At 35.7% G+C, this 19,171-nt stretch overlaps 1 protein-coding gene across 2 annotated transcripts; it reads left to right on the top strand.

The window, feature by feature from the left end:
• The first annotated feature begins 4,544 nt into the window (after positions 1-4,544).
• On the top strand, positions 4,545-7,294 carry LOC109237383 (transcription factor bHLH62-like). 2 transcript variants are annotated; one of them, XM_019403679.1, is made up of 8 exons: positions 4,545-5,397; positions 5,466-5,675; positions 5,807-5,872; positions 5,957-6,025; positions 6,119-6,190; positions 6,273-6,437; positions 6,688-6,803; positions 6,918-7,294. In XM_019403679.1, the coding sequence occupies exons 1-8, from the start codon at positions 4,684-4,686 to the stop codon at positions 6,946-6,948; spliced, it is 1,443 nt and encodes a 480-aa protein (XP_019259224.1). In that variant the 5' UTR covers positions 4,545-4,683; the 3' UTR covers positions 6,949-7,294. The 2 variants fall into 2 exon arrangements, with proteins under 2 accessions (XP_019259224.1, XP_019259225.1); XM_019403680.1 differs by having other exon boundaries at positions 4,546-5,397; positions 6,688-6,787.
• Positions 7,295-19,171: the final 11,877 nt, after the last annotated feature.

Raw genomic sequence — 19,171 nt, 5'->3', positions numbered from 1 at the left:
ACAGCGTCCATATCATGGATCCAAGGTCTCCCCATGATCATATTGTAAGCCATTTCCATATCTACTACCTGAAATTTAGTTTCTTTAACAACACCTGCAGCAAAAGTTATTAGAATTACCTCTCCTTTTGTTACCACACTTGAATTGTCGAACCCGGCAAGGTATGCGCCTTCGGTATCATTTTGTCTTCAGCTTCCATTTCACGTAATACCCTTAGTAGTATAATATTTACGGAACTTCCTGGATCAATCAAAACTCGTTTTACATTAGTGTTGTGTACAAGTAAAGATATTACCAGTGCGTCGTTGTGGGGGGTCATCACTCCTTCAGTATCTGCATCATCGAAAGAAATACTTTCGTTTTCTAAAACCTGCCGTACCCGTTTCCCGTGTGTAATCGTTACTTTAGAAACCTTGTTGGAAGCCGTATATGTTACACCATAAATATGTTCTCCCCCACTTATAACATTCACGGTTCTCTTGGGTGATGGGGGCTTTGGTGGCTCTTGCCTATTTTTCATATAGGCTTGCTTACCTTTCTCACTAAATAACTCAGTGAGATACCCTTGTTTCAATAGATGGTCCACTTCACTTTGTAAGAATCTACATTCTGAAGTCTTATGCCCGTGATCATTGTGGAATTCGCACCAATGATCTAGATTGCGCCTATTTGGATTTGACCGCATCTCTTTTGGCCACCGTACCTTATCTCCCATGCTCCTCAAAACAGCTACGAGCTCGGAGGTAGTGACATTGAAATTATATCCACCGAATCTCGCCTTTAAACTTCTGTCATCATCTCGTGACTCTTGTCTGTTTCGGTCATTTCTGAACCTTGATGAAGAACCAGATTCCCTGTTCCTCGATTTTTGATCATATCGTTGATTATCCTGCTTTGACCGTGAGTCTTTTCCTGCAGGTCCCATATATGGATCGTATCTGTTTTTACCTGATCTTTTTTCGGTTTCTGACCTCCTGGAATTGCTCCTTTCTTCATGATGAAACTGAGTTACGGTATCTTCCTCAATTCGCAACTTCGTACTGTACCTGTCATAAACGCCATTCCACGTGGTTGCAGGGAACTCTTGAAGGCTTTCTTTAAGTCTTCTCATGGCTTCTGAACTTTTATCATTTAAGTTGCTTGCAAAAGCTATTGCAGCCCAATTATCAGGTACACGGGGTAAAGTCATCCTTTCATGTTGGAATCTATCAACAAAATCTCTGAGCAACTCTGAGTCCCCTTGTTTAATTTTAAAAATGTCTTCCATTCTTTTCTCAACCTTTTGAGCTCCCGAGTGTGCTTTAATAAAAGAATCTGCAAGCTCAGCAAAAGAGTTTATAGAATTTTCAGATAAAAGAGAATACCAGGTTAATGCACCCTTAATGAGTGTTTCTCCAAATTTCTTGACCAACACTGATTCAATTTCTTGCTTGGTCAAGTCGTTGCCTTTTACACCTGTAGTAAATGCAGTTATGTGATCACGTGGGTCTATTGTGCCATCATATTTCGAGATGTCAGGCATTTTGAACTTTTTAGGGATTGGAAGGGGAGCAGCACTTGGTTTCCAAGGTTGTTGTGAGTATTTATCCATATCCACTCCTTTGATTACAGGGGAACTCCAGGGATTTGCTCGATGCGCTCATTTTGTTCCTTAAGATATTTCTGCAAAGTTAGTACTAAATTTTGCAAATGAGAATTATTTGAATTACCTGGTTCTCCTTCCTGTGGTTCACTGGGGGTTCCTCCATTTCCAGAAATAACAAGGCCAGAACGAGGATTCTCCAATGTATTGTTACTAGGCGTAGGTGTGGGTGGTGCAACAGGTAATCGACTAACTAGAGCTTGAAGAGTTTTGCTAACCCGTGCATCAATTACGTTTTTGTAAAGCGTCATCTGCTCCTTCAAAAGATTCAGATTGCTCTTGTTCAACAACACGAGATTCAGGAGCAGGAGTGCCTTCACGAGATTGACGTGGCGAATTTTGAGGGGAAGGAACCACGTTAATGTTTTGTAAATCACCTTGATTTTGATGGATTTGATTTTCATGGTTTCCCAAGGTATTTTCACTGTTATTGTTGTTGTTGTTGTTGACATGATGATAACAACAGACAAAATGTAACTTAAAAAGAATAGATTATCAGATTCCCGGTAACGGAACCAATTTGTTTAACCAAAAAACTGAATATTTGGTTAAAGCTAGAAATTAAGAGAGAAATCGGGTTACTGATAATCAAGAAATGAGAGACTTTGAGAACAACAATAAAGCAATGAATAAGTATATATTTCAATATAATCTCAATGATATTTCGTGTCCTACAGATGTTGAGACCTTCTCCTTTTATAGTTAATTCTAAGAGAAAGTGTAATGCCTTTGTCTTAATGAGGCAATTACGAGCAATAAATGACATTAAAAGAAACGTTACTCAATCATTTCTATTAAATACAAATTCTCTAATGTATTTGGCATTTAATGCTGAATTTGGACTCTTTTACGCTATCAGATTCATGTCTTCAATTCCTTCTGATCTTCGAGCTTTAAATGACTCGAACAGGTACGAGTCTCATTTTATTTGAATAATAGCTCGTGCCTTTAAGTATCTTCTCTCCCGCATCTGTTGTTGCTCGTGCCTCCTAACTGATTACCATGTTTTGACCATTTGACCAATCCACGTGTCATAACACATCATCTTTAATATATAAATTCAGTTTTTTCCAATACAACCTTCAACCTAAAGTTAGAAGCATTGATCATGTTCTATTTGACGTATTAACCATTGATATTAACTAGACTAAATGAGTGCTGGTTTTGAGATCATTATCAGTGTAAGGTGTATACATGCAACCTTCTTTCTTTTTCTTTTCCGGGTATAGGACAATTACCTTGATTTCAAAGACTGAATTGAACTTATGTTATTCCTCACCAAGACTGATCGATTGCTTACGCTCGTTCTCGCTTTACCTTTTTAGGTACTCATTCTCTACTTGGTTTCCGAGTTTAGGATTGTTAGACAGAGTTGGTTATATTGGTTCCTATATTAGTATAAACCCCATTGAATAAGAAGAGAAAATACATAATGAAACAATAATACTTCCTCTGCTCTTGCAGCATTTAGTGTGTCAAAAATATGAAAGTACATTTGGTAACAATTTAATTTAAATATTTTAATTTACTTTTAATGTAAAGTTTTTACAACTATATAATTGATATGTCATTTTTCAGACCACATGTTTCTAAGTTGGCTAGACAGATAAATCTTATAGTAATATGTTTAAAATATAAATTTTAAAAGTTTTTCTTTCTTTTTTAAATTCTATTTTCAGTCAAACATATGGGCGTGAAGGAAAACGCGATAATCTAAACACATTAGATAGCAAATAAACCGTAAAATGAGAACTTACTTGTTCGCGTAACGGAAGCGAAAGTAACGAACGAACCGTGACTGAAATCTGTTGGGCACATGCCCATGTTGTCCAGCCAAAGGCCCAATGGCCTAATCCTATTTTCTTTTGGTTTCCAATCCTATTTGGAATTGGATTCGGTTTATTCGTATTTTGAGTGGGTTTTGGCTTTAAGAGAAAGCACCACTCATGATCTATAAATAGGACAACCTTGGAGAATTATTCTATGCTCATTGATACAAGTCTTTGAAAGACTTAAACACATAAGAGTGGGTTTTGAGAGAGCTTTCATCAAGAGAGAAGAGAGAAAAAAAGTATTTGTTTTGTTGCAGATTTTTATTCCGACCAGCCAAGTTCAAATCACGTTTTCCGATTCGTTAACCGTTGGATCGGGCTGAAATTTTGACTGAGTATTCGTAACATCTTGGTCTTGGATTTGAACGGTGAAGATCAGATTTGGAGTCTCGTAGCATCTGATTTCGAGCCTCGAACAGCAGCTTCGTTTTGTGGATTATACTCTTTCTTCAATTGATTAGTTGTTGCTCTTGTTGCTATTGTTGCTCCGTGTTTGGCCCTTGTTGTGCAGCCAATTTGGAGAACTTTTATAACCCTCTTATTGTTATAGTGGAGCTTTTTGGATCTTTGTGATCTCGTGGTTTTTACCTTCGATTTGAAGGTTTTTCCACGTTAAAATTTGGTGTTCTTTATCTTCTTTATTTTCGGGTTTGGCTCTTTCTCGACATAACAAAATCATTGGTAGATGGTGGTTGTCACGTTGCAGTGTGGAGTTCATCTGAACCTAGTATTTCTAATGCGAAGTATAAATTTAAATTTATAATATTGTGAACTTATAAAATTCAAAGTTTGGATCTACTACGGTCAAATTAGGCCACATAATGAAATCATCAAGTTTCTAGTACTAGACCAGTAAGCATTGTAGCTGGAACAGAGACTCGAGAGCTTCTATGAAAGCCGAGTTAGGAAAAACTGGTAAAATGTAAAATCGGTTCTCCGACGTTGAAGGCCCGGCAATTCACCCCCTCCCCCCCACCCCACTCCCCTATTTTCCCCTTTTCCCGGTTCCATAGTACAGTCTGCCCCTACTACTACCATTTTTCTTCAATTAAAAATACAAACAAAAAAAGGTCAAACACAACTTCCTTTTCTCTCTTTCCGCCTATTTAACTTCATTTCTCTCATTTTCTTTCCCTCCCCCTTTTCCTCTCTTTCTCTCTTTCAAGTTAACATCTCTTATTGAACAACATTTTTCTTAAAGCTAGTTTTATGGAGAAAGATTACTTCATGAATGGTGGAATTACTAATCCACCCCTCCAATTCGAACCCACTATGACTATGCCATTCCCTTCTAATTGGAATTCCCTACATTCAGGGCAATCTTCTGATTTTTTCCTTAACCCAAATTGGGATCATGACTCTACACATCAATTCGACTCAACTTTGAACTCAATTGTGTCTTCTTCCCCTGCTCAATTAATTGGTAAACTGAGCACAGTTTGCAGCTCCCCACAATCTCCATTTAACAATAATAATACTAATACTAATAATTCATGTTACACTACACCGAAATTACACATGCCTAGTTTGGGAAATTCACTTCCTTTAAATCCTCCATTGCCTGCTGTCTCTAATGATCCTGGTTTTGCCCAAAGAGCTGCTAAATTTTCTTGTTTTGGTAGCCGTAGTTTTAACGGTAGAACAAGTCCATTGGGGGAATTGACACATAGATCTGCTCAACAATTGGGGAATGGAAAATTGCCTAGAGTTTCGAGTAGCCCTTCCCTGAAGCAAGCTGGATCCCCTTTGCAAATCAAGAATTCGGGCCAAACAAGGATGGAATTGATGTCTTCTAATGAATCTGTTTCTGAGCCAAGTGGAGAAACAGGGCCAAAAACTCCAACTGAATTGAATTCTACTAGAAAAAGAAAAACAGCTTCAAGCGAGAAAACAAAAGAAGCTGCTCCTGCTAATGGAAACATGGTAAGAATTATTACAATCTTGATTTGCTTAATTAATACAATTAGTGGCTAATCAAATTTTCATTTTAGGATGATGATAATGCAAGAACAAAGCGATGTAAACAAGTAGTAGTAGAAGGTAATGAGACAGAAAACGGAGCAGTTAACATGGAGGAATCAAAGGGAAATAATGAAGGTGATGAAACTCAAAATCAAAAGCCTCCTGAGCCACCAAAGGATTATATTCATGTTAGAGCAAGGAGAGGACAAGCTACGGATAGCCATAGTCTAGCTGAAAGAGTAAGCATTACAACCAATTCTTCTGAAAAAGGAAAATGTCAAATCTTAAATCATGAAATCACTTGTTGTTTCAAAATCCATGTTTTCTGGTGTTAACAATATATAATAATTGCCTTTTTGTGTTTAATTAGGTACGACGAGAGAAGATTAGTGAAAGAATGAAGCTTTTACAAGATCTTGTACCAGGCTGTAATAAGGTAATTAGCTAAACAAAATTCCTTTTTTATAGCATATGAATAATAAATCCTGTTCTAACGCAGAGCAAAATTTGTGTCTACTAGGTGACAGGAAAAGCATTAATGCTTGACGAAATTATAAATTATGTACAGTCACTACAACGACAAGTAGAGGTAAATTTTACAAGTAAAATTTTCTTCCAAATGGCCTATGAAATGTTTTTTTTTTTTTTCTGTTCATGAGCTAAATGCAACATTCTTTTGTAGTTCCTATCCATGAAGTTGGCTTCAGTGAACCCAAGTTTGGATTTTCCAGCAGAAAATCTTCTCCCAAAGGATGTAAGTGTGTCATAGTAATTCAACGGCTTCGTTTTAATTTATATGACATTATCTGACATGCTAAAGCAATTTCTTTTTCCAGATATGTCAACCAAATGGCTCTCTGCCCCAGCCTGTTTTCCCAGTAGATTACCAACAACCCCGGCAACTTCCACAACATACGGCGAACACGTTAGATAACTCACTGTTTCGCACTCTAGGAATGCAATTGCCTTCCTTAGATGGACTTGGTGAATATCTTAATCAGGTGATTAGCCATTCAATAATAATTCAAGAACTAACTTATATACACTGACTGACGGTATAAAGAATATTTAACATTATCACTGTATTTAATCGATTATAACAGCTAACTTGCCTTACTTTTCAGTTACCAATTTCACTTTTCATTGACAACTACTACTACTACCTAATTTTTAGGTGTCAGTGTACGTCTTTTATAGAAGTTAACCAAACATTTTTGTAATTTGGTTGTGACAATTGCTTGATTTATCCAGTTCCCTACAATGTGCGAGGATGACCTGCAAAGCATTGTGCAGATGGGATTTAGCCAAAATCCCAACAAGGATCTGACATTGCAGTCACAAAGTTTTCCTGGTAAGAAGAGAGAGAGGCAAGTTTTGTTTTCTTTTCTTTTATGTTTTTCTATTTTTGTCAAAATTTAAGTTCATAATGATGAAATCTTGAACTTTCGATTAATGAGTATGTTTTCTTTCTTTTGATGCAGGGCCTCATCAAACGTCTCACATGAAAATTGAGATGTAGCCACCCCACCCCACCCCCCCACCCCCCCACCCCGGAGAAAGAGGCTGCTGTATATAGGAAGTAGTAATTTTTAGTTTAATATTCTTCAGAAATTACTAATTGACAATATTAGATTTAGTTTTGAGGATTACTTTCCTTAGTCCTCTTAATGTATAATAATTGATTTGGATGTACTGATTTTTGCTTTGGTAAGTCATGAGTCTTTATTGTATAATCTTAATTAAGATCGAAGAGTCATTTGGGTGCAAAATCTTTAACAGCACCACATTGTAAGATATAGTATTTCTTTGTAAAGCAATGAGAAATTCAGATGTTATTATGAGTTTTCATTTTCAGAAACATTGTCCATTAAATCTCATATCAATTGACAAGTTACACTCAAATCTTCTAAAAGATTTGCTTATGGTTGATGTCAAATTATACAGCAATTAAACCGCAAAATTCTGGTAGTTATGATTATTTAGGTATGTTGTAACCAGCTGTAAGAGTGGGGCTCCTTAGTTCTCTTTCAAAAGTCTTATATGAATGATTAGTTACAATTAATTTAACTTGAGATGGGAGTCAGCCTTGATTTTTTTGGCACATTTTCTAGGGTTAGTATCAGTAGTATAATTTTTTTTACATTATTAATATATTTTAAACAATTATAGTATATTATTTTCTTTAAGTTACCAAATTAGGTTTACTAGTGATAGTTAAATATTTTTCTAGAGTACCTTAATCTGATGATTACAAAAAGAATTATATATACCAACCATACACAAAAGTTAAGCTTATGTTTGTTCTGTAAATAAGCCAGAAGCAGAAGCTTCCGTCCATCTATTTTACAGTGGTGCAGAGTACTAATTGAAAAACAAAAAGAAATTAGGAAATTGGGAGTCTGCTCTCTTACTTAATTAATGTTATATAATTATATTAAGGGGGACATAAAAAGAATCCCAGGTTGGCAATGGGTGAGATTCTGACTAGACCCAATGAATGAGAGGACTTTAATTATCCTTCTTATTCTAAAATATAAATGAACAGGAAAAAGTTAAATGAGTAGTGGAGTTCAGGCATGAAAAGATACCCTTAAAAAATTAGATTAATCATTTGATGGAAAGAGATTAGCAAAAATCAAGTTTATGGGGTTTAACAAAAGATTTCTGCCTTGCAGCCTTATCTTATTTTAATAAGGAGGGTTAGTTCCATTATTGTCCCCCACCCCCACCCCCCCAAAAAAAGCATATTTTAATTATCACAAAGATTCTTTTAATTTGGTCGCTCTCTTGTATCAAAAGGGTTAAATAACAAATTATTAATTAGTATATTTAAGATCTTAGAGGAAACATAATATTTTAAGAAAAAGATAAAAGGAAAGATCAATCATGTTAGGAAATGCGTTTGCAAGTAGAATTTTTAATCTCATCTCTACCAATAATTTGGAACATTTAATCTTTTTGGACTTCGGACTCGTATTTAACAATACCACTTCAGATTATTGAGATTTTGCTTTGTCTTTTAAGGGTTAAGAGAAAATAATCTCTGCGTAAAATTAGATATTACAAAATTTCTATGATAACATTTGTAATATTTTATAGCAAATTTAATGTAACACAACCCTTTTATGTATTAGCAACACATGTGTTAGATTATTGCAAAAATGCCGTTAAACTATATATATATATATATATATAATAAATCGCCGACTGCTTTTAGTTTAAATGGTTGTATAGGTGGCTATTTAAATTAGTTCTTCCTTAAAAACTACTCCTATACATTATTTATATGTTAACGTTCCTTACTTACTTATAATTATTTATGAGTACTTAATCACCGCACAAAAAGTTCTGCAGCATAAAGCCAAAGAAACCTAACAGTATTCTCCACATTTACTAATTATAAGGTAACTTTCATGGAGATTTCTGGGCAGGACTTGGATGTCTCTTCTTAAATTTCATATTAACTTTTCTGGATGGAAAAGGCCAAACAAAATGTTGTGCTTTTCTCCTTTCTTTTTCATTTTTCCGTTTCGTAATCCAAATTCGTATGGACGACAATGATGGCTAATCACGAAAAGAATTAATTCATATTATATGACACTACTAATATTTGAAAAATCAAATTTATATGGTATTAACTAAAACTTATCATATAATTTTCAGATAAATTTAATTATAAAAAAACAGTAACTTATAGTACTTTTTATGTTTTCTCATTTTTTATTTAAAAATATAAAATAAATATTTGAACTAAGAGAAAATTAGAGATTTTTATGCTCGTATTCTAATGTTTTAATTTTTGTTTAAATGAAAGGAGTAAATTGGAAGTAACTGACATGAATGAGGCTGCAGCAATTGTCTGGTTCTTATTTGTCTGGTCTACCAAATTTCACCGATCATTTTTATTAGGCAGTACTATGTTACACCCCCCCCCCCCACACCTACCACTAAAAAAAAAAAAAAAAGAATATGCATCTACCGGTGGAAACAGGCTTTTCATCAATAAGAATAAAAAAAAAAAGAAAATATACAAAGAAGATTTAATATTTTAATATATAAAATTTTTTTATCTTATATACGCATTTTAATTTTCGAGTAAAATTGATTCGAATGAACCTCTTCCACCTTTTAGTTCCATTCAGTCTGCATTTATGTGATGTCTTCATAGTTCATAGAAGTTAGTGGTTTGAGAAAAAAAAAAAAAAGTGGTTTGAGTCATTTCACTACTTTTAAGTGAGAAGCAGCTAATAATCTTTGGTAAATTTTGGGAGGAATTTTTTGCCTGAAATGAAGACTCCTACTCCCACTTCAAGCTAGCCCTAAATTAGCAGTCTTAGCTAGGTTGTTGCTCTACTGTGCCCATCAACAAAGTATACCACTAATTAACCAGAATATTAACCTAATTAGGGACACACCTACTTGCCTATAGCTAAGTTTGTGCTTTCATGTGCATATGTACTGAGTTAGAAATGTGATTAAGACATAAAGATGTTTAGCACCGCAGGGAAAAACTCTTTACTTGCACGTTTCAAATTTTGCACCCATCTGGGAATTGACTTGTTGATAACGCAAAAATGGGTACAGCTATATTGAAGAGCAAATGTCCAAGAGAAGTACAAATTGAAGTGAGTCATCTTCCCTAAAACTAGGGATGTCAATGCTGCGGGGCGCGGCCGGTTAAAAAATGCGGGGCAACTTTGAATTTTATTTTTTTTTGAAACAAAGCAATCATTTCAACTATAATGTCACATTCTTTTTTACTAGCACAAATGCTATTTTGATTTATAAGTAACCCATTTGCATAAGTCTCGACAAAATGATATTACTTAAGTCAAGATATCGCATTAGTGATAGGAAATGATAGTAACCCATTTATTTTGGAAGATCGGCGTAATAGTCCCTCAGTTTTATGTTTATGTGATTCTATTAAACTCTCTATTTTATAAAATAATAAAATGTCAAGCTATTTCTTTTAAAAAAAATTAAAGAAAAAAGGAAAGAAAAAAAAAACTTAAGTGGGACGGGGCGTGGTGAGGCGGGTTGAAAACTGAAAAAATAACTATACGGGGCAGGGCGGGGCGGCTAAAAAAACTGAAAAAATAACTATGTGGGGCGGGGCAGGTTGAAATTTTTGTGGGTTTTCCCAAACCCGCCCCGCCCCGCCCCATTGCCATCCCTACCTAATACTCCCTCCTTTTAAATTAGACGATGTAGTTTGACATGACACATAGTTTAAGGAAAAAATAAGACTTTTGAAATATGTGGTCATAAAAGTTTAACGGGTAAAATCTTTGTAGGGCCATGGAATTTGTGTGGCAATAATTTTTTTTTATTAAGGGTAAAATAAGTAAAATTTGAAAAGTCTAAGGTTAAATTGTATTCAAATATATATATATATATANAATAATGTACTGAGTATGTAAGGCAGAACTGAAACATAACCATAAGTCAACATAAATTAAAAACATATAAGAATCAACCTGAATCTCTGAAGTACCACCGTATATGCATACTTATTGTATTCAAATATATATATATATATATATATATATATATATATATATATATATATATATATATATATATATATATTTCATTCTTCTTAGAATGATAAACTAATAAGGAAAGTGCTTCATTTAAATTGAAACATGGAGAGTAATGTTCTTAAAGGGTAAGCATATTAAAATCAAAAAAGGTAAACACATAAAAAAAGTCAAATGTATTCATCTTCTACTATTTACACATAAAAATAGTAGAAGCTACTGTTCGTCATACCTCAAAAGGATTTTTTGGTTGATGGTCACAATTGTTGCGTTTTTTCTTTAAAGGGTGTGAATAGAAAATGGAAGAGGCACCTTTTGGATTGCACCTCTCCATCTCACCCTTCCTTTGTCTATAAATTTAGAGGCTTGGCCTCATTTTTCAGATATGGAAAATCTGAAAACTTCTCCCCTCTTTCCTATATTGTTGCATTATTTCACATAAATATAAGTGTCGAGTGTGATTTGCTCCGTTTGTTGAGTTCGCTGAAATTCTGTGATTTGTAGTGCTGCTATCACAGAATAGTTATTCCGTTCTATCCTGGGAGGAATTAATCCATAACCTTGGGCAACAGTGAGGGGATTAAATTCCTTAAGGACACACTGTGCATTCAGTGAGCTCGAAATTATTTTACGATTTGTTTATTGAATTAACACTTGTTTGCTTTTCTGATATTCTGATTTTGAACACAGTAATACCAATGATAAATGATATTGGGGTGAGAGAGGCAGTCAATAGTGAGATAGAATCCATATTAAGTAATCATACTTGGGAATTGGTTGATCTTCCTCCAGGAAATAAACCTTTGGATTCTAAGTGAATTTTCAGAAGGAAAATGAAAGCTGATGGTACTATTGACAAATATAAGGCAAGATTGATTGCCAAAGGATTAAGACAACGAGAAGGTCTTGATTACTTGACACATACTCACTGGTAAGGAGAATTACATCTATTTGGATGATAATAGCGTTAGCCACCATGTATGACCTTGAAATCCATCATATGGACTTAAACTTAAATGGAGATTTGGAGGAAGAAATTATTATGAAACAACCTGAAGGGTTCGTGGTTCCTGGAAAAGAAAGAAGGTGTGTCGACTTGTTAAGTCACTTTACAGACTAAAACAAACACCCAAACAATGGCATGCGAAATTTGACTAGAAATTATTGTCAAATGATTTCAAACTAGTGTATTTACATTAAGAATACTCTAAATTATGTAGTCATTGTTTGTTTATATATGAATTATATGTTGATTGAAAAGGCAAATGAAACATGTGAAATGTGGGGGCATTTAGCTTATGCATAAAAAAAGCTAATGTTACACGTGATGTATATATTATCTAGAAGAATTAGATGATATGATTCTTTAAACCCCCACGAATCCTTAGGGATATTGATATGGTAGTCGGTGAATTCATTACTCGTTCAGTCTTAGTGATGACTAGTAATGAAAATACAAATTCAAAAGTTATTTACGTGCCTTTCTAAAAATGATTTATTCTTTCTTGAACATTTATATGTTTAGCTCTTTTATGAAAGGGTATCACCTGAAAGGTTGTGACTATTCATGAAAGATGTGTTTGTACGTTTTATATAAACATGGTCGTTCATGAACGAATGTATTAAGACGTTGGTCTATAATGAGGTGAATCAACCGATGACATGACTATAATCCATTGCAAGTTGGATTTGTTTCATGAATGAAGGTGCTATAATTTGCATATCATATGGACGTATGAATAAATAGCATACAAATGCTTGAAAATAGCGGATGATTGCAAAATGTGTTATATATTAAAAGGTTGTGGAACAACTGATGCCAATCATTCCACCTGTTGTTATAATACTATTACTACATTAAGTATAGTCAATAATCTGATATGCAATCGAAAGTCAAGATGATTAGTCTACGACATAAGAAAGTCTGCATTGAACTTTCATGACAATGAAACGAGTTTTGAAGTATTTGAAATATACTCCAAATTATGCTTTGCACTACAATAAGTATCTCGCGATAATAGAGGGGTATAGTGATGCAAATTAGATCACCGGTTCAACCGATTCTAAACAGTCGGTGGAGGAGCGATGTCTTGGAAATCGTCCAAACAAATGTGCATTGACCACTCTACAGTGGAGGCTGAGTTTATAACCTTAGACAAGGCCGGTGAAGAGTTGAATGGCTCCGGAATTTCTTGGAAGATATTCCAGTTTGGCACAAACCTTTGGCACCTATATGTATATATTGTGATAGTCAAACGGCAATAGGCAGGGCAGGGAGCGTTATGTATAACGAAAAATCTCGTCATATTCGACGGAAATACAATACCGTTAGACAACTACTCTCTAGTGGTGTTATCACAATTGACTACGTAAAGTCAAGAGATAACGTGTCGGATCCACTTACAAAAGGCCTATCTAGAGAGGTAGTTGAAAGATCATCGAAGGGAATGGGGCTAAGGCCTAGGACAAGTCATCATGGCGATAACTCTACCTAGTAGACTGGAGATCCCAAGAGCTAGGTTCAAAGAGATCAAACAAAGTTATGAATGCATTGTCAAATAACTCAACCCATTCTCGTGATGAAGACAATGTTCAGAAATCAAGGTAAAGCATTAAGGCTTTTTGATGAGTCAATAAAGCTTAAAGCTTTTTAATGATTTGCTAAGTGTGGCAGGATATGAACAGATAGTGTGTCTATAGGATTACACGTTTAGAAATCACCTATGTGAGTGTGAAGTGTAAGCCGCTTTAAGGGGAATGAAAGTAAATGCCCATTCTCTAAGCACTCGTGAAACCAGGCGGTGTTCATGGTTGAAACGAACACAACCGTGAGAACCAAAGACGGTTAAGGATTAATTGTGTGGCTTATGGTTGTCTAGGTATACACCAAAGCTTGAAGGTTCAAAGATATCAAATCTATCGATTGACCGAGTATATCCAACATAAGTTCACTACGGAAAGTTCAAAGGGAAACCTACTTATCCAGATGCGATTAATCCTTACTTGCGAATCACACAGTATTTTCATGCATGTTTTTTTCGCATATGTCCATTCCCCATTCATGTGGGGGATTGTTGCGTTTTTTCTTTAAAGAGTGTGAATGGAAAATGGAAGAGGCACATTTTGGATTGCACCTCTCTATCTCACCCTTCCTTTGTCTATAAATTTAGAGGCTTGGCCTCATTTTTCAGATATGGAAAATCTGGAAACTTCTCCCCTTTTCCTGTATTGTCGCATTATTTTCCAAATAAATATAAGTCTCAAGTGTCATTTGCTCTGTTTGTTGAGTTCGCTGAAGTTCTGTGATTTGTAGTGCCGCTATCACAGAATAGTTATTCTGTTCTATCCTGGGTGGAATTAATCCATAACCTTGGGCAACAGTGATGGGATTAAATTTCTTAAGGACACACTGTGTATTCAGTGGGCTCGGAATTATTTTACAATTTGTTTATTGAACTAACTTTTGTTTGCTTATCTGATTTTCTGATTTTGAACAAAGTAATACCAACAACAATCATGTGCAGAAAATTGATAATGGTCTGATACAGGGAGAAATGTACCCGAAATTTTGAGTGAAAATGACAAGGAATATATAGAAGTTTTTACTAAGAAAGAATGCTTAGACACGGTTGAGTGGAGGGTGGGTACTGACGCAAATTTGATGGCATTTCCGTCGGACATGAGCAACCATAATTCAATTGAAGACAAAAGTAACCATAATTAAGCAATGAAATTCACAAGTTTTCAACGAGAATATTAAGCAAATTCGACAATATAATGTTTGTAAGTTCTTTTTATATATTAGAAAAGATTAAATAAATTTTTTATTATCTTTCATAAGCTATATGACTTAAAACTACCAAGAGAATAAACTTCACTTCCTTAAAACGTATTTTTTCTTATTAACAAATTTTCTTCATGGTTATTCATTAAGGTTTTTTTTTGATGTGTGATCATCCAGCGGTCGAAATTCACTGGCTCGACTAATCCGTATCCGTGCCACGTATTAGGGCCAATTAAAGGGGGAAACACTCCCTACTAGGATTTTCTCCATTCTTAAAACTTTAGCCCGAGTGTAACCTCTGATTAAAGATGAACAAATCTCAATTAACCCACCACATGCGCATATAGTTTACTAGTAAGGTTGAATGTACAAGAAAGTATAGGATTTAGAACATAACAAGCCTAATAGTAGGGTGGGGGTGATTAAAAAGTAAGGAAAGGATCATTTGATTTACCAACAAGTAACAGAGGGCAATGATGCTTGCTGTACAACTGGCAAAGGAGTGAGTTCGAGTTTTTGAAGTGCATTATATTAGGAGGGGATTCGTTTTATATTTCTGATCATTTGATAGGATGCACTTGTCTCTGCAAACATCATTCTTGTTTCTCTTTTCCCAGCTAAAGTGGTTGTTACTTGTTATAGCATATGTACTACTCATTTTTGCTCAGAGCCCTAGCCCGTAGCTCGATCCATTATATGTAGGACTGAGGTTGCGGCCTCCCTTTCTTCACTATTAAGGCAAGTTGTTAATTACTACTAATTGGTTTAACAATTGAGCAGTTTCTGTTTAAGCTGATGCTTTTTAAGCATATCCTCCTCCCTGTAGTTTGTCTTAATGCTTATCGATTACCGCGTAAACAGACTAGGAAGAGTTTTGTAAGACATTGAGTAGAAAATGGATTTCCTATTGAGTGAATATAGGAGTTCTTAGCATGTTTTTTCTCAAACACTACAACAACTACGCCTCAATCCAAAGTAAGTTGGAATCGATTTTATAAATATTCATTGGCCACACGGTTTCATTTAAGCTTGTTTCAGTTGAGCATAATGGATGGTGCCTAGATGAACATGTCCAACGTATTCTGTATTATAAGGATTCATTATAAAATGACTAATTTTACGTTGATTATTAACCTTGCAACCCTTACTCTTTATCCGAGATAGGAACTGACATTTCGAGCAAGTTCAAACCAGGGAGTTACGATTCGCATGATGATATGGCGTTACAATATATGTTGATAGCTTATTGGTTTATTTGTTGGAGTTATTGAGAAGAGTCCAGATTAAGGCCCATCCTCGTTAATTGGCCCATTATAATTATTTTTACATGGGCTAAAAGCCCACAGTTTTTCCTTGTCCTGTAATTCATTTTATAGTTCTAGACTATTCTATTTTTGTAATAGATAAAGAAAACTCATCCGAAATATCAATAATATCTCTCTCTTCTCTCTCAATATCACATCAAACCCTAGAACAATTCTGTACAAAATTACTTTGATTTCCGCAATTAACATGGTATCAGAGCGAGGGATATCATAGAGTGGGATCTACTCTATCCTCCGATGTTACCCCATTCAATTTTGCTAGAGTTGTAATTTTCCGGTATGTTTCGTTAGTTCCGACAAATTTATTTTCTTTGCGTATTTTCTGCGCAATTTTGTTGAGAACAATCATTTTGTGTTTCTTTCGGTGATTTGCCGTGATATTTTGGTACTTTTACAAGTTCTTCGTGGATCTAGGGTTTGTTGTTAGTGAAGCTGGTACTTTTACTTCATGAGTATTCCTTTGAAGGTCGTACCTCTTCGGTTGCGACGAGGATCGGTACAATTACTTTTTGCTTCGTTTTTGCATAGTGTCTCTCTATTGATTGTGATAAACTTGACTTGTTGTTACTGTTTCTTTCGTTCAATCATGACTGTTACATCTACTACTTCGTCTCCCCCTATTGGTGACAACTTAACTCACACTGCTGCAAGTACACTTCTTCCCTTTCACCCTAATGACTACACATGCCCTTTCCATCCTTTATATGTCCATCCGTCAGATTTGTTAGGGTCTTCTCTAGTTACTGATCGATTTGATAGTTCATCCTATGGAAGTTGGCGTAGATCCATATTAGTTGCTTTATCTGTTAGGAACAAACTTGATTTCATCCATGGCACTTATGAAAAGCCACATGAGGGTTCCATTTACTTCGCCAATGGCAACGATGCAAGGATCTGGTTGTTGCATGGCTTTGCTAATTCTGTCACTAGAGAGATTCACTAGAATGTTGTCTATTCTGAATTTGCTGAAGACATCTGGAGGGAATTAGAAGCTAGGTATGGGCAAGCTGATGGGGCTAGGGTCTTTGGTTTAAAAAAAGGAGTTGCCACATGTTTCACAGGGTGTACTTGATATAGCCTCTTACTTCAACAAGATTAAGCAACTCTGGGATGAGTTGGCTTCAATCACTGTGAACTCCCAAAATAGGTGTACTTCCTGTAGGAATGCTAAGTCTGAAGAAGAACAACGAGTATATCAGTTTCTTATGGGTCTCAATGAAGTCTATGTCCAAGTCAGGAGTAATATTCTCATGATAAAGCCCATTCCGTCCATGGATACTGTTTACAGTATTCTCTTAAGTGATGAGAAACAAAGACAAGTGTCTGCAACTTCTCAATTCTCTTCAGACTCTGCTTCCTTCCATGTTGGGGTTTCCAAACAGTCATACCCTGCCAAGGTAGCTTTTGATTCTCACAAATTTGTTGTCATTTTCAAGTAGTGCAAGAAACCAAGATATTGCATTGAGAAGTGCTTCAAACTTCATGGTTTTCCACAAAATTTCAAGTTCACCAAAGGTGGTGTTCCTCAGAAAGCTGCAGCCAATGTACCAGCTGATTCTTCTGGTTCACAATCACTAGCTCTCCTGGTCAGGCTACCCCTTTTGAACAGACCTCTGGGATTCCTGGCATCACTCAGCACCAGTATGTTCAACTGATGCAGCTTCTCCAACATTCTCATCTCAATCCCGATTTCTCTAATTCTATCATGGCTTCTGCTCACTTTGCTAGTAGAGAAGCCACACACAGTGTTTTACTTAAACCCTGTTTGTTTTTACAAGTAAACAGTTCTGTTTGGATTATAAATTATGGAGCTTCTGATCATATGACTTCTTAAGAAGTCACTTCTCTTTAATATTCAACCTCTCCCTATTCCCTGTCTTTTTCCTTACCTAATGGTTATAAGTTTAAAATCATCAATTGTGGGTCTTTAAATTTATTTCCTAACTTTACCTTTCACAATGTGCTTTATGTCCCTACTTTCCAATACAACTCATCTTTATTACCATTTGGTTTCAAGTTTGATGGCATAGGTCAATTCTCTAGCACTTTGTATTATTTATAGGGCCCTTCACTGAAGACTCTGGTGCTTGGTAGATTGGGGCATGGTTTATATAAACTGGAGATTCCTCCTCCTACTTATTCTTCTTCATGTGTTTCTAGTTAGATGCTTATCCTGCTAGTTCCATTTCTGATGTTATTATTTCTTGTAGTGTTAATAAGCCTGAGTCTGATGTTATCCCTTCCACTGTTCCCCATTGTAATTCTGCTCATGCAAATTTCAATAAAATGATGTGATTTGGTACTTCAGACTTGGGCATGTCCCTTTTTCCAGAATGAAACATATCCACGTTCTTAGTTATTCTCTTTCTGCCAAGCTATCCTTTCCATGTTCTATATGCCCCTTATCTAGACAAACCAAACTCCCTTTCCCTGATAATATTACTCATTCTACTGCCCCTTTTCAGCTCATTCACATTGATACCTGGGGACCTTACCATTCCCCCACTACTACAGGTGCAATACTTCCTTACCATTGTAGATGACTACTCTAGAGTGATGGTAGGCTAGAATCACGTATTTTAGTCCTAGTTTTCACTCTAATTACTGCATTTTACTTGTGTTTGAGCGTAAATATTAGTGTATTGCATTTATTATGTGTTTTATGCCTTGCAGGAAGTGATTTCAAGTTAAAAAGATATCCGGGAGCTAAATTGACAAATTGGGACTTTGAAGTCTAAGTAAAAGCCCAAGAGATTAAACGGGGATCGCGTTCGGGGGTCGGGAGCCAAGTCTGGATTTCAAAATGCGAAACAAGCGAAACACTCTAGAAAACCTTCACTGTCGTGGTGCAAGGGGCGGCGCGGCAGTGTATTTCTACTGCTGCCCATCAAAACATGCTCTCTGAACTTCTCCACTAGCGGCCCGCATGGAGCGGTGCACGGCGCGACGCGTCTGTGCAATTTCTCAGAGTATTTGTCCTGTTTCGACCTCAAAACGGTATTTTCGCCTGGGCCCACAGGGTATAAATACACCAAAAATCCGTTTTTGAAGGGACTTTTGACCTTGGAAGCTTTGGGAGAGCA

The sequence above is a fragment of the Nicotiana attenuata genome, unplaced genomic scaffold, assembly GCF_001879085.1.
Source record: "Nicotiana attenuata strain UT unplaced genomic scaffold, NIATTr2, whole genome shotgun sequence".
NCBI classification, from domain to species: Eukaryota; Viridiplantae; Streptophyta; class Magnoliopsida; order Solanales; family Solanaceae; genus Nicotiana; species Nicotiana attenuata.
This window is presented reverse-complemented; position numbering and strand designations above follow the sequence as displayed.

Coding starts and splice junctions, on each gene's coding strand:
- LOC109237383 (XM_019403679.1), top strand. CDS start 4,684: ATGGAGAAAGATTACTTCATGAATGGTGGAATTACTAATCCACCCCTC. Junction 5,873..5,956: donor TTGTACCAGGCTGTAATAAG/GTAATTAGCTAA, acceptor TGTGTCTACTAG/GTGACAGGAAAAGCATTAAT. Junction 6,191..6,272: donor AAAATCTTCTCCCAAAGGAT/GTAAGTGTGTCA, acceptor TTCTTTTTCCAG/ATATGTCAACCAAATGGCTC.